The sequence below is a fragment of the Setaria viridis genome, chromosome 4 (genome assembly GCF_005286985.2).
Source record: "Setaria viridis chromosome 4, Setaria_viridis_v4.0, whole genome shotgun sequence".
Taxonomy (NCBI): domain Eukaryota; kingdom Viridiplantae; phylum Streptophyta; class Magnoliopsida; order Poales; family Poaceae; genus Setaria; species Setaria viridis.
In genome coordinates, this window is record NC_048266.2 from 24,369,321 (window position 1) to 24,384,442 (window position 15,122).

At 42.2% G+C, this 15,122-nt stretch overlaps 1 protein-coding gene across 2 annotated transcripts; it reads left to right on the forward strand.

The window, feature by feature from the left end:
* Window positions 1-3,362: 3,362 nt before the first annotated feature.
* On the forward strand, window positions 3,363-14,528 carry LOC117852214 (protein tesmin/TSO1-like CXC 5). Of its 2 annotated transcripts, none has more exons than XM_034734212.2 (8): window positions 3,363-3,954; window positions 4,689-4,772; window positions 5,439-5,616; window positions 6,249-6,602; window positions 6,726-6,817; window positions 11,733-11,836; window positions 12,321-12,695; window positions 13,790-14,528. In XM_034734212.2, exons 1-8 carry the CDS (start codon window positions 3,770-3,772, stop codon window positions 13,948-13,950), a joined length of 1,533 nt encoding a protein of 510 aa, XP_034590103.1. In that variant the 5' UTR covers window positions 3,363-3,769; the 3' UTR covers window positions 13,951-14,528. The 2 variants fall into 2 exon arrangements, with proteins under 2 accessions (XP_034590103.1, XP_034590102.1); XM_034734211.2 differs by having other exon boundaries at window positions 3,365-3,954; window positions 13,772-14,528.
* The last annotated feature ends 594 nt before the right edge of the window (window positions 14,529-15,122 follow it).

Consider the following 15,122-nt stretch of genomic DNA (forward strand, 5'->3'; position numbering starts at 1 on the left):
ATATGACTAGCATACGAGCATATAAACCTAGCACATCAACATAGCAAGGGTATACAACCAACTCATGTATAGAAGAACCAAGCACAACACTATATAAGTAAGATGTATACTTTGAATAGAATAAAGTCAACCTAGGAATAATAGATACAAGAGCTGTACCCTACACTCCAAGAAGACCTGGAAACTGAAGTATAGCTATTGTAGCCTAACTCCACTAACTTGGAAACTAAGAGGGAGAGAGTGATTCATTAGTGGTGTGTGTCCTAGAATGGAGCCCCTCCCCTCATAATTATAGGCTCTAAGAGGCGGTTCTGCGAGGGAATCTTCGAGGAATATCTCTTAACCGACCTAAACCGTCGCCACGTGGAAGCTGGAGATGAGAGGGGAGAAGGGCAGTTCGGCCAAACCCCTGGTTCGGCCGGCCCCTGTGGGCCCGCCTCGCAATTGTCTTTCTCCGGGTGACTGCCTGGTGGGTCCCAATGGCGGTTGTGTGTGTTATCCAGTGAATTGAGGCAGTTGTGGTAGTTTGTGGGCCTTTCAATCCATGGGATGCACACGTGGCAACCTCCCACTGGTCAGAAGTGTGTTTCTGGATCCATAGAGGGTGCTTTCTCCATCCTTTTGTGCTAATTCACCTACAACCAAATATTCTCCAAGGACAAGTGGAACTACATTATTTGAAACCAAATATGCATGTAAGAAATGCCAATCCTCCTTTATACTTGAGTATATTGATGGTCATATTTGGTACTTAACGACCATCGATGGGCTGCCTCTGTTGGGTCACGTCCCGGCGTGGGATGGTCAGGAGGGTCACGTCTCACATTTAATGCTCCTGGTACGGCACCAGTCACCCTTAGTCGAGGGGTAGGCGGGACGCTGTGGGCCCCTTGCAGGCCCCATCCCCGAGCCGGTTGGTGCGGCGAATCATGGTCTTCAACTCCCGACCAAGGGAGATTGGGAGGTGGGCCACCTTTGATATGCTTCTCACTGTTGGGCACTTGGCCTTTTCGCGTGCGGTCATCTTAAATCACTTTCCCGGGGGTACTCCTAGTACATGAACCCGTCAAGTTTCCTCCACCTTTCCAATCTTGGCTTGTTTCTTCCTAAGGCCACGCACCTGAAAGCGAAAGTCTGCCACTACAAGCTTATGTTGAGAAACAACACACTCTCCAGGTATCACCTTGCAATTGCAATCCAAGCATGCTCGCTTACCCTCTCTTCTTGTAAGGACAAAGTCAATCTGGTTAGAGCGTTAGCCACTACTAAAGGTCACTAAATGGGATTGTCTCCTTCTAAAGAAAGTGTTAGGTGTCATTAGGTCAAAAGCTACATCAAAATCCAAGACTTCTTCTCCCTTTTGATGCCTACTACCATAACCAAAACCTTCATGAACCGCCTTAAAAAAACTTGCCCTTGTTGCACCTACATGCCCATTAAGATCTTCCCCTTAGAAAAGCTTCTCACTACTTAGGTACAGCTCTAACCAAGCCATCTATGTATTTCTATAATTGCCTCTTAGCACTCTAATCGTGGCCTACTGGGGGGACATATCACTAATTATGTTCAAGACCATATCACAAAATACAATTGTGACTAGGGCCTGTTTGTTTGAGTTGTAGGTTTTGGAGCTTTCTGAAAAATTGCTATTGGCTTTTTGGGATTGAAAAGCCTACTATAGCTTTTAGAAGATGTGTTTAGCTTTCTGGGCTCAAAAAAGCTATAAAAAGCTCAAAAAATTGAGCTTTTACTTAGCTTCTCTGAGTTTCTAGCTTTCCGGAAGCTGGACAAGAAGTTTATTGTTTATTTAAGCTTCTAACTTTTTATGCTTAAGGTTGCAAAAGGTGTTGACCCACCGCCTAGAGCCTAGGTGGGACTAGGCGTTTCAAGGCATTTTTCTACACGTTGCCATATAAGTACATATATTTTTCATATACATCATATACCGCTAAAAGAAAAGGAAAAATAGGGAACTAGTAGGTGTTGAGTTGAAAAGAAAGTTCCATCAAACCTGCCAACTATTTCAGCAGCCTGCCTAGCCACCTTATCCCACCTTGCCCATCTTATCTGTCTGATGCCTCCCCTCCTCTCGCTCGACGTCTCCCCTCTCATTCGACCCCGCCGCCCGCCCCTGCCATCCTAGCCTTCGCCGCCGCCACCGGTTGATGTCCCGGTCTCCTCTCCAACCGCCGCCACCCACCCATACCTCCTCCTCCTCCTCCTCCGCCGCCGCCGGTCCCTTCCGCGACCGCTGCCCATCCCCTGCCTCCTTTTCCTCCTCCGCGCACCCACCCCTGCCTCCTCCGCCGCCGCCGCCTATCACTACCTCAGCCGCCGCCTAGGAGACCGCCTACTCCATAGGTGCCGCAGTACCCACCGCCCAACGCATAAGTGCGCTTAGGCGACCACGGGATTCCATCTTTTAGAACATTGTTCACGCTAGGAAGTTGTCAAGAAGCTCAAACAAACATACCCTAGACGATCCTATCTCCTTACCTTTTGGGGTCCACCAAATTGGAGCATTTAGATAAATCATTTTATACATAGTTTAGACTAAATACAAATATTTAAATCACTTTATTTTAGTCTTTAAATTACATATCAAACCTGGATTTCAGAGCTAGAGTTGTGCCAAACAGAATCTTACATTACCGATTCTATATAAATTTTCATATGTTGATGGTCAAAAATAAGATTGTTTGACTGTTAGCAATTCTAAAATGTCGTGCACTTGATCTATGTGACTATATAGTTAAAACTTTACTTATACATTTTACATCTATGCATATTTAAACTCAAGAGTGAGTAGTGATCAATATTGGTTAATTAGGTTATTCATGGTAGAACCTATCTACACATGTTGATGTTCTACACTCAGTATGGGCACCCGCACGTAGGTTCATTCTATGAATTAATGCCACTATTCGAAGGTTCTTAGGGTGATTTTTTGCGTTTATGAACTCCTAGAGGTAGGAGGTTGGGTTGCGTTTATATTTCGAAAAAGAATTCTCAAGTATATAAATCTCATATGAATAGCGGTCACCGCAGGGCGGAAGAAAACACAGTTAGATGCTTGTACAAGAAATATAATTTATCTGATTTTAGTTGCACTTTTAGTTATTCACTTTTGCCAAAAAAAACTCCATAATTTAGATTATTTATCTAATACAAATGAAAAGGTGAAATTCGTCACACAAAAAAAACTTGTGAAAGTTTGTGGTCTGCATCAGCTTTAATCTCTACTGCTATTCTGTGAGTTATATTCTTCCGACTTCCGATGTGGCAGCGCAAAAAGATTTAACATCGGAGAGAGATTCAAAAAATTGTTCCGGAAAAGGAAAGTAAACAGAATATAATACCTTGAGATTCAAAAATTTGGGAGAGAGACCAACCAAACCTCCTGCATTGCCCATCAGCTTCTTCTCCCCCTCCCACACCACCTCCCTCCCAAATCCGCCCGCGGCATAAATTTCTTCGGCCTTCACCTCTCCGAATCCTTCTCCATCTCCTCCTCGAATTCCGCTTCTTGGATTTGATCCCCTCCTATTGGCGCTCTTCCTTTCACTCGCTTTTTTTTTTATTCTCCGTAGTTGGGAGCCGCCCAGGAACTCGAGTTCTTGGTTCCCTGATCCAAACTGCCCCAATTCCGCGAGGTAGCGCGGAAAGATTGGATTGCGAGGCCTCTCCCAGTGGTTTAGACGGATAAATCGGAGAAGCCATAGGGGAGCTTTGGTTTCTGACCTAAGGCGGTGGAAAGTTTGGTTTGTTGATGGAGCAGGAGAAGCAGCAGAGGGTGGAGCCGCCGGCGCCGGCGCCGGCGCCCACGCCCGCGCCCCAAGCGTCATCAGAGCCAAGGGCGCCACCACATCCGCAACAGCAGCCGAAGCCGGCGATACCGGTGCAGCCTTCTTTGCCGGTGACGAGGCCGTGGCCAATGTCCATCATCCCTTCTGTGTGAGCAAATCGTTTCCTTTGAGAATTTGAATTCTATTGTGCGGTGTGTTGACTTATGGGTGTCGAGAATTCAGGCCATGCATATTTTGTTTGTATTTTGTCCTTTCAAAAGTTTTAGGTGCTTCTAGATAGCAGTCGTTCAGTCTGGTTAGTGGATTTTTTTTCTTTATTTGGACCTGGACATGTACGGGGATGCGCTATAATTTGTGCTGAGATGTGGCACTATGCACTTCGTGCTTTGCAATGCTGTGCTTACTGGTTGCTGAATCGGTTAGAGATTATTAGGGTTTGACTGTTTTACTCCTAGTGAAATTATTAAGCATTTTGAATTTGAATTGCTATAAATGTGAATAGGAGTGCTGTGGACATTGTAGGCAAGTAGGCTTATATATTTCACCACAATCCATTCCTAGCTTGTTAACTCCGAGGTTTCATTTTGGCAGAAAGGTTGTTTTGGTGAATAGAGTTGTCTTAATGGCTTTTCATTTTTTTCTATGCCTTGGAGCACAGATGGAAAGAATGTATCCTGAAACAATATCGCAATATAGCCATCCTACTTCTGTATTCTTTATCAGGAACGGGTCTTATCCATGATGTTAGTATTTATTAGCAAAAGTAATTTTGTTGCTCGTGTGTGAGTACATTTTCATTTCTTGCTTCGAGAGAAAAAGGAATCACTGCATTCATAAACAACTTCTTTTTGCTTATATATTGCTTTCGATTTTTTGTTCCAGGAAGCCTGCAGTTGAAGTGAAGAGTGGTACCCCAGCCAAGAAAAAGAAACACTGTAATTGCAAAAACTCACAATGTTTGAAGCTGTGAGTACTCTAGCACATGAATTTTTGTTTCAATCATGACATCATTTATTAAAACATTCAATGTAATTGAATGCTATCTGCAAATGCATACTTTTACATTATATTTGCATGCAAATAAGGGCCATGTATGTTATTATGTCAGTGTTTAACTAAACTGAGTTACTTGTTCAATAAGAACTTCCATATTTTAAAATGTTAAGTATAGTTGAATGGGTTGATCTCTTCACAAAAGAGAAAAAGAATAGGATGTTTGATTGTGTAATAGTCTTGACCATATCATTATCCTCACCATTGGAAAAATATATTAACAGCACATTATATGAGCTGAGGCAGTTCCATTCGTTTTGAATGATGTTTATATGCATTGGGCAAATATAAAGAAATGAGGCATAATTATATCAAGCTTTACTTTGAGAAGGTGTTGATATTGTTGTTGAATCATTTTCAAGCAAAATTTGCAGTTTTAGCGCTGTCCATTTGTCTTTTTTTTTCCTTCTCTCAATGGAATGTTGTGTTCCCCACTTTTTGCTAATATTCCCAATTAGGTAGCTCTGTGTTTTATCTCAAGTTGATGAATCGTAAGTAATCTGAAATATGAGTATTTATTATGAACAGAACATCATGTGGATAGAAGGTACAGTCACTAACATGATTTTTATTTCTTAGGTATTGCGAGTGTTTTGCAGCTGGTGATTATTGTGATGGTTGCAACTGTAAACAATGTGGAAACACTGTTGAGAATGACAAGGTTAGACAGGAGGCTATTAACAACACAATTCTACGGAATCCGAATGCCTTTCAACCTAAGATTGAAAATAGCCCAATTACTCCCAGTGTTCGGAAGGTACACTTACATTCAATACACTAATGGAATAGTTTAAATTTATTCTGTGCACTACAATAGCCATTTGCTTAGTAACAGTAGCAGATCACATTTAAGTTATATATAAGTGGATAAATAGAAGTTTAAATCTTTATTGAGTCTGTGCCTGACCTGTGATTCTGCTTGCCCTTTTCTAATATACTGCGCTTGTGCTTTGTAGAAACCATTCATTTTCCTGCTTGCCATTTGTAGATATACATAAAGTTATATTGAATCGGATGCCCTGGCGTTACCTTGCTGCTCTTTTTATCATGTTGACTTGCACTGTGCTTTCATACTTGAATCCTAACAGTCTTTATGATCATTCCCTATGCTAGAAGTCGCATAGGTGGATCAGATTTCATGGCATCATCCATTTATATTCTGAGTGGCTAGTAACTTACAATCCTTTTGCATTATATACTATGGTCTGCTAAAACTCTTTTGTGCTGTGTTGAATCATATTAACTTTATATATTATGCTTCATTTGTCATCTGAATAAAAACTCCAATATTTTTTTCATTTTAAAGTCATTCTTTTTATATATTATTTTATTGGATTCGGATGAAATACTCCTTTTTTTATTTTAATATATCATTTAACTGGTTATCAGGATGCTGGAGCGCCACCTTCACTTCCAAAGCATAATAAAGGTTGTCACTGCAAGAAGTCGGGTTGTCTAAAGAAGTACTGTGAATGTTTCCAAGCAAATATCCTTTGCTCCAAGAATTGTAAATGTATGGATTGCAAGAACTTCGATGGAAGTGAGGAGCTGCGCGCTATAATTCAAGGGGATAATTCATGTGATCGAAATAACATTCAACAAGCAGCTAATGTTGCTCTGAATGGTGCCATTGGATCTTCAGGGTATAGATTTTCTCCAGTTCGTAGAAAAAGGCCTCCAGAAGATCCCCATTATCAGAGATTAAATGTTGAAGGAAATATGATGCAGATGCAGTTTCAAGAGGTATTGATTAAGTTTTTGGGATGATTGTTTACGCTTGCCCAGTGCTCATTTACTTCTCAGTGATATTGATTTGTTTGTACTTAAGCTTTGAAATCTCTGGACTAAAACTATTTCTGTGTACAGGTTAGCCATTTGGATGCTTCCCAAATTGCTTCATCTACTGGACTTGAAGGTTCCACTGGCAATTTCCACAGTAAATCTAAACTAGTCTATAGGTAAGTAAAAAAAATGCAGTTTTATTTGGACCTATGAATGAAAGGATTCGAATGAACTTTAATTGCTTTGAGGCTTTTGCCATTTCAATAGCATAAGCTCTGGACTGCTAAAGTAAATTTCCTTTGGGTTTTTTTTCTCGAACAACGCAGGAGAGCTGCGTGTTATTTCATTAAGAGAGAAAAGAGCGTACAACGAGTCCGGTTAAGGACCAAAATTTGAGTACAAACACACACACACACACACCCAAGGGAACTTACAGATGCGCCACAGAAATCAACAGCACCTCGACCAAGGCCAACCCAGCCTAGGCAGGTGGGGACAGAGACCTAACAAGGAACTCCTGAAGATTGGTTGCCCCAGCCATACCCCAAAGGCTACACTCATCAGTTACTGTCTGAAGCAGTACTGATGTGCATGGCCTTGAATTCTCGAAAACACAGGAATTCGTGTGTTTCCAAACTTTTTTCTGGAATATGCAAGAGAGCTGCGTATCATTGCATTAAGAAAGGGGATAAAAGGCTTATATAGCCATATAGCAGCACACACAACAACACTACACACAGGCTCTAGGTTACATACCCGCCCATTAGAACTGTTAAAAGTCGACCCTCCTCACCAATGGGCGCTGCTAAACCCCAGGTCGAGCAGCAACCAGTTCACTAATGCCTTTAGCGCTTGCCAGCCTCCAGAGAGCGGCTTCTTCCTGTGCAAGGAGAAGCACCCGCTCTATCGTAGGCGAGGCACCATTGAACACAATATCATTCCTCTCCTTCCATGACAGCCAGGCACCTAGTATGACCAGTGAATTGAATCCTCTCTTTGTTCTTTTGTCAAGAGTGCTACCAGCTTGTTGCCACCAGTCAAAGAACCCAGTAGAAGATGGTTGAGGTGCAATATCCGGGAGTCCAAAAATGCGAAGAAGCTGAAACCAGAATTGCCGAGAGAAGACACAGGAACACAGGAGGTGCTGAATGGTTTCATCCTCCTGGTCCTTGAGGGGGCAGTGCTCAGGATGAGGTAGACCCCTTCTAGCAAGTCTGTCAGCTGTCCAACATCGGTTATGTGCTACTAACCAAAGGAAGAATTTGCACTTCCTGGGACCCCAATTCCTCCAAATTAGAGTGCTCGGCTCAAACCGGACTGCTCCAAGGAAAAAAGCCTCGTATGCTGTCTTAGTAGAGAACTGTCCTGAGTTGTCAAATTTCCATTTATGAACATCCTCAACCTCTGGCAGAAGCAAAGTTTCCTTCCCAAATATCCAGGAATTCTAACAGGACCGCCACTGAGTAGTGCCCCTGGATATCTTGTACCCACTGATTGTCCAGAAGTGCTTCCTGAACATTACGTTTCTTAACCCGCCTCTTGGGTACAGTTGCAAATAAATTGGGTGCCAATAGCTGAATAGAGGACCCTTGTAACCACCGGTCAGTCCAGAACTTGGTGTTCGCCCCATTGCCAACTTCCGTAGTTACAGAAGCAGCAAATATGGCCTGTGCATTCCCATGAACTGTGACCGGGAAGGCTGCCCATGGCTTATCAGGTTCAGTTTTACTCAACCACAACCAACGGACTCTGAGTGCCCAGCCAAACCTTTGAAGGTCTAAAATGCCCAAACCACCAAGCTCCTTAGGACGACACACCTTGGGCCATGCTAATAGACAGTGACCTCCTTTCGCCTCCTTCCGGCCTCACCACAAGAAATTACGACGGATCTTATCCACTGCCTTTAGGCACCATGGAGGAAGCTCCAAGGCAGTGGCGAAATATATTAGAACTGAGGTGAGAACCGATTGCACATATGTAGCACGACCAGCTCGATTCATCAACTCAGATTTCTAGCCTGGCAAATGATCAGCAACCTTCTCAATCAGAGGATGTAACTGTGCCTTAGACAGCTTCTTGATGGAAAGAGGGAGACCAAGGTATTTGCAGGGAAACTCCTGAACCACACATGGAAAATGAGTCTGAACCACAGCCAGGTCTTGTTCTAAACATTGAATAGGAGAGACACTGCATTTCTGAATATTTGTTCTGAGTCCTGAAGATGTGCCAAATAGCTGTAACAGTGCATCCACCATTTGCAAGTCTGTGGCGACTGGGCGAAGAAACAGGACCACATCGTCGGCATACAAGGAGACACGATGATGAATATTTCTAGTGGAAATTGGCTGCAGCAGCCCTTCAGTGCTCGCCTTTTCAATCAAGCTATTCAGGACTGACCAGGATAAAAAGCATAGGAGAGAGTGGGTCACCTTGCCGAAGTCCACGTCGGTGGAATAAAACCTCACCTGGGACCCCATTGAATAGCACCCTAGTTGATGACGAGCCAAGCAAGCCACTGATCATATCTCGGCTTTTACGCCCAAAACCCCTTTTCTGAAGAACCTCCAAAAGAAACGGCCAAGAAACTGAGTCGAAGGCCTTAGAAATGTCCAGCTTCAATACAATGCGTGGCTACTTTTGTTGATGCAAGAACCTGGCTGTCTGCTGGACAAGGATGAAATTGTCATGGATACATTGCCCTTTCACAAAAGCACTTTGATTGGATGACACCAGCTCGCTGAGTCTTCCTGCCAGGCGGTTTGCCAACAATTTTGTGACCAACTTAGCAAAGCTGTGAATGAGACTAATTGGTCGAAAGTCCTTAACAGAGGATGCATTATCTTTTTTGGGCAAGAGGGTTAGCAGTGTTGAGTTAAGAAGCTGCATGTTTCTAAAATTCCCGCGCTGCACCGATGATATAGCTGCCATTAAATCAGATTTGATAACTGGCCAGCACATCTTATAGAAACGCCCTGTGTAACCATCCGGGCCTAGGGCCTTATCTGGAGGCAAATGCTTGATGGTGTTCCACACCTCATCCTCAGTAAAAGGCAGTTCCAGGTCGACCAGATCAATTTGCCTCAAGTTCAGCTCATCCAGATTGATTGTCGTATCACGCTGGCCACTTGTGCCCAACAACTGATCATAGAAATCAAAGATTGCTGCAGCCTTATCCACATGGCTAGTCAGCACCTGATCATCTGCTATTATTTGTGAAATGAAATTTTTCCGCTTCCTATGGCGAACATGAGCATGGAACAGCGCTGTATTAGCATCCCCATCTTTCAACCAGTTGATCCTTGACCTGACCCGAGCAATTGTTCTCTGCATAGAACTCAAAGCTAGAGAATGCTTTTTTAAAGAGTGCAGCAACCAAAGCTCCCCTTCAGATAGCTGTCGGCTGTCCTAAGCAATTTCAAGTCGATGAATGATTTCTCTGGCAATACCAAGTTGAGCACCAGTGTTTCTAATGCATTTCTGACTCCAGCTTTGTAAAGCATGGCCGCATGGGTGAGCACTTTAAATTTCAGTGACAATGTCTCCAGAGGACAAGCCCTTGCTTCTACTGAACCCCAGGCCTGAGCGACCACTTCCTGGAATCCTTCCAGTTTAGGCCAGAATGATGCAAAATGGAATCTGCCCTTACCAGGTAGCATGTCATTCAACCCTATAATTAGGGGACAATGGTCCGAGTCCAATGAGGCTGCACTTTGCAATAGACAACTTGGAAATAGATTTTCCCATTCCATGGTAGAGAAAACCCAGTCCAGCCTACTAAGAGTGGGTGAATTGCCACCATCACTCCATGTGAATTTGCGACCAATAAGGGGAAGTTCTTTGAGAGCCAAATCATCCAGGACTCGACGGAAACGACCCATCATAGCACGGTTGAGGTTTGCATTGTTCCCTATAGATGAGGTTGAAATCCCCGGCTACCATCCATGGGCCATGACAGTGAGTGCGGATCAAGCGGAGTTCTTGCAAGAAATTGATCTTCTCCTCATTCCCCTGCAGACCGTACACGCAGGTGAGCCACCATGGTTCGCTGTCAGCGGGAAGAAATTGGACAGAAGCACAGTGAGTGTCCACCCGAAAGTTCCTAGCAGGGCCAAGAGCTTGCTTCCATGCAACAAGTATCCCTCCACTAGCACCCACCGAAGGCACAAACACAAAGTGACAGAAATCCGGCCCTAAAGTAGACAGAACAAACCACTGAGAAATACTTTCCATCTTAGTTTCTTGAGGGGCAAACTATGTCAGCTCTAATGGACTGGACCAACATTCGGACAGAGTCTTGACAAGCTGAGGAATTCAGACCCCGCACGTTCCAAATGAGAATCTTGGAAGGATCCATATAGTGTTTCCAAACTTCCCAAGAAACCAGAATGATTAGTGAGTTGAGTTCTTTTTTCATCTCCTTAGGCACTGAACTTAAAGCCTTCCTCCACCAATTAGAAAAGCAAGCCTCCGTGGCTGAAGGTGCCAGGGAGATCAGCTTCGATGGTTGGAGGATCAGGGTCCAAATCTGTCTTGTGAAAACACAGCCCACTAGAAGATGCTGAATTGTTTCCTCCTCTTGATCAAAAAAAGGACAGACCTCTGGGTGAGGCAGGCCTTGTTTGGCAAGACAGTCCACAGTCCAGCAGTGATTGTTGATAGCTATTCCTTTGGTGTTAGTTTCTTGTGGTTTGTGCCATCTCACGGTAGTGTACGGTACCTGGCTCATGAATTCTATGATGTTGGGTTTATTTCTGAATAGGTTGCTCTGTTCAACACACCAACACTGCCACCAACAACAAATCATTTTAATCCCAAACAAGTTAGGGTAGGCTAGAGATGAAACCTAACAAGAATAAAGGATCTTCCAAGATAAATAATTAAAAAAAACTAAAGAAATATTTACTCTGTTAAAATGTTGTTATGCATCTATGATTCCAATATGGTATAATGATATTTTTTTTCCTGAAAATATGCACATATACATGGCAAACCAACATATTTACATCTATGTTAATCGATATTGCAGTAGTACTACTTTGATTATTCCTTATATGCTTTGTGTATCCTTCTAATGAAATGATATCTTGTTAGGTCTCCACTAGCAAATACTATCCATCCTAGTGATGTCAACGACCTAGCCAATCGTTTGGTGATTGTATGCAGAAAGGCAGCTGAAGGATTCACAACAATAGCTGGTACACAAGGAAATCCTTTTCTATTTGACCGGACTATTTCAACCTCTCTGCATGAACATGCTAATTTTGTGAACTCAGTTTTTCACAATGAAAAGATGAACTACCATGGTGATCAGAAACAAATGAAAAAAAAGGTCTCCTGTTTTATGATTGCATCTCAAGAATTATTTTAATACATTTAACATTGCCCTATGCACCTGAAAGTGTGTCATTTGGACATGGATGGAGAACTTTAGATGCTTACATAGTTATTTATTAAATGAGAGAAACCAATAGTTTTCCTATATGTTTTTATGTTTAACTGAAAATTTGTCCAACTAGAAGAATAGTTTTGCTTCAGTTTGGCGCTATCTAGTGTAACTATCATTGTGATGCACACTTGGAATAATCCTTTTCAGCACCAAATGCACTAATGAAATTGCAACCATTATCATTCAAGTTTTACTGTTTTAGTTTTGTGAATGTATTCTTTTCATATTTGTAGATAACAAAGTGGAGATGGAAATAGATAGGGAAGTTTTCATAAATACTGACCAGAATTTCGACGAGAACAAGAAAGAATTCCAGAAAGCTGCTGCTAGTCAACTTGGCGATGTGACCAAAATAGATCAGCAAATTCCTGGTGACTCTGGATCATATTGCTCTAACACCCAAGAGGATTCTAGGCCTGCCTCTCCAGGAACACGAGCTCTATTGTGTGATGAGCAGGATCTCACATTTGGAACAGCTTATAGAAGTTCAATTCCAGTAGCATTGCATGATCAGGACATTTCAGAGCTACAAACTGCACAAGAAAATGTAGTGTTGAGGGAATTCAGAAACTACCTCCGGTTAATTATCGCACGTGGAAAATTAAATGGTGAGTTGGATTTCTATAAGAAACCCTTCCGTTCAGTAATATTCTTTTTTTTTCTTGAACACCGTTCAGTAATATTCATGCTGTTTTGGCATATCGGTCTAGTTACATTTGGATGTATTGAAAGAGCGCTCACCCCTGCTATATCCTTTATTTTCAAATTACTAGTTCTGTTTCATGTAGAAAAACCAGGAGGATGAACTGAATTAAGGGGGTGTTTGGATAGCAGGTGCTAAATTTTAGCACCTGTCACATCGGATGTTTGGACACTAATTAGGAGTACTAAACATAGTCTAATTATAAAACTAATTGCACAACCCCTAGGCTAAATCACGAGACGAATCTATTAAGTCTAATTAATCCATCATTAGCGAATGGTTACTGTAGCACCACATTGTCAAATCATGGACTAATTAGGCTTAATAGATTCGTCTCGCGATTTAGCCTAGGGGTTGTGCAATTAGTTTTGTAATTAGACTATGTTTAATACTCCTAATTAGTGTCCAAACATCCGATGTGACAGGTGCTAAAATTTAGCACATGCCTCCCAAACACCCCCTAAGAAAAGGAACTGGGCCATTTTAGTTGGCCTAGGATAATTAAGAATTAAGAATAGGAACTGAACCTCCAGCACACAAGTTTGGAGTTTGGGTACTTATTTCTTCTCATTTACAAACCTACCTAGATCATGGTAGGTTGGTCGTTTTTTTTAAGTTTTTACTGAATTAAGAAATTTGAAATTGGTTTACAGTTGGCAAATGTGAATTCTGGATGACTAATTCTTGTTGACCTATATTTATCAGATTTTAAAGAAGAATAAATTTATTAGCTCCTACTGGCCATCATCAAAGTATTTCAATACTTGGCATAAACTAAGAATTATATTCAACAAGCATTTGCATCCTTTTCTGGTTTTTATATAATGTTTTAGCCCAGATGTTTGAAACTGTGCTCCCTTGTTTCTTTTTTTTTTTGGCTTGTGAAATGTGCTGTTGCTTTTCTTGTGTGCGCGCGCGCGCGCGTGTGCGTGTGTGGTTTCTTACTGAACTTACGGATATGTTGGTTTGCTGGTATAACAGAAGGAAAATCCTCATCAGGGACAGTGATGGAACTGGATGCTACGAGGAATCATGAATCAAGCACCACTTTACCCCCAGTAAGAGCTGAAGAAAAATCCTGTGCTCCGGATGACCCCAGAAATCCTAAAACAAGTAAATCATTTGGATCAGATGGTGTATCAACGCATGAGATAAAATAGACTTAGCTCAGAGTTTATATTTTTTTATGTCAAAATAAGATATGTATTGTACCACAGCCAATCTCCATGTACATACGGATAGTATAGTCCTTGGCCCTGTTTGTTTTCGCGGGGCGGCACGCGACCGCGCGGCGCCGTGCCGCAGCGACTCCCCCGCGGCGGTCGTTTCGCGGCCCCGCGTTAAAAAACGAACGCGGCGTTGGCACCACGCGGCGGCCGCGGCCGTTTCGGTGGGATTATCGCGGTCCACTACCACACCGCGCCGCGGCCGCCGAAACAAACGGGGCCTTTGTTGCCTGTAACGGCAACCGGCCATGTAGCATTAGTTATTCGTGTAAGCAGGAAAGAAAAATCCTGCTGATCATGTAATTATTTTTTAATAATAAGTTCCTATATGATTTTCCTATGACACTAAGAAATATTTTTCTTTGCGGTCTGGGGGGCAGTCCTTCCCCCACCTGCAAGAAGTTTTATTTTTCTCTTAATTTTCTTTGCGAGAAATTGTAAGAAATAGTTGATGTTGGATCTTGTCTAGGTGATCGAAATTGATGTAAAGATCTCCAAGATTAAACCGATTACTTGCGCTTGAAATGCTGCAGAACTATTTGAACAAACCATAAAAAAAATTGATCTGGATTTGCATGGCCATCATAAATCAGAAACAACAGAAAAAAGTGCCAAAAATGGCGAATTTGATTTGAAATACTTGAGTAATTCCATTCACATGTAAATATAACAACCATGTAAATGCTAATAATTGACATGTCCTATAAAGAAGTGTGTCAGAAAGTAAAAATTGACATGTTCTATAAAAAATGATTTGACTTGCATGGTATGGAACTGATGAACTGAACTCTAGATAATTGTCTAAGAAAATCACTCAGCATTTCTAAAGGCAAGGTAAGAGATTTTGAAACCCTTCAGCAATTTCCTACAAAACCTGTGAACAAATTTGGAAACCTAGTTCAGCAATTTTTGAAAAACTCACTGCAATATGTTATTGAGTGCCTACTAGATAAATATCCAGCAGACACCCATTGCCAGCAATTTCTTCAGGCTTATTTGTACAATTTCCAGTGCCAAATCAATACCATAGGTCGCTTTAACAAACAGCCTGCAGGTAGTCCAACAGACCATTAAGATGCATGTTCTTGTGGCTAGAATAGAGGGGG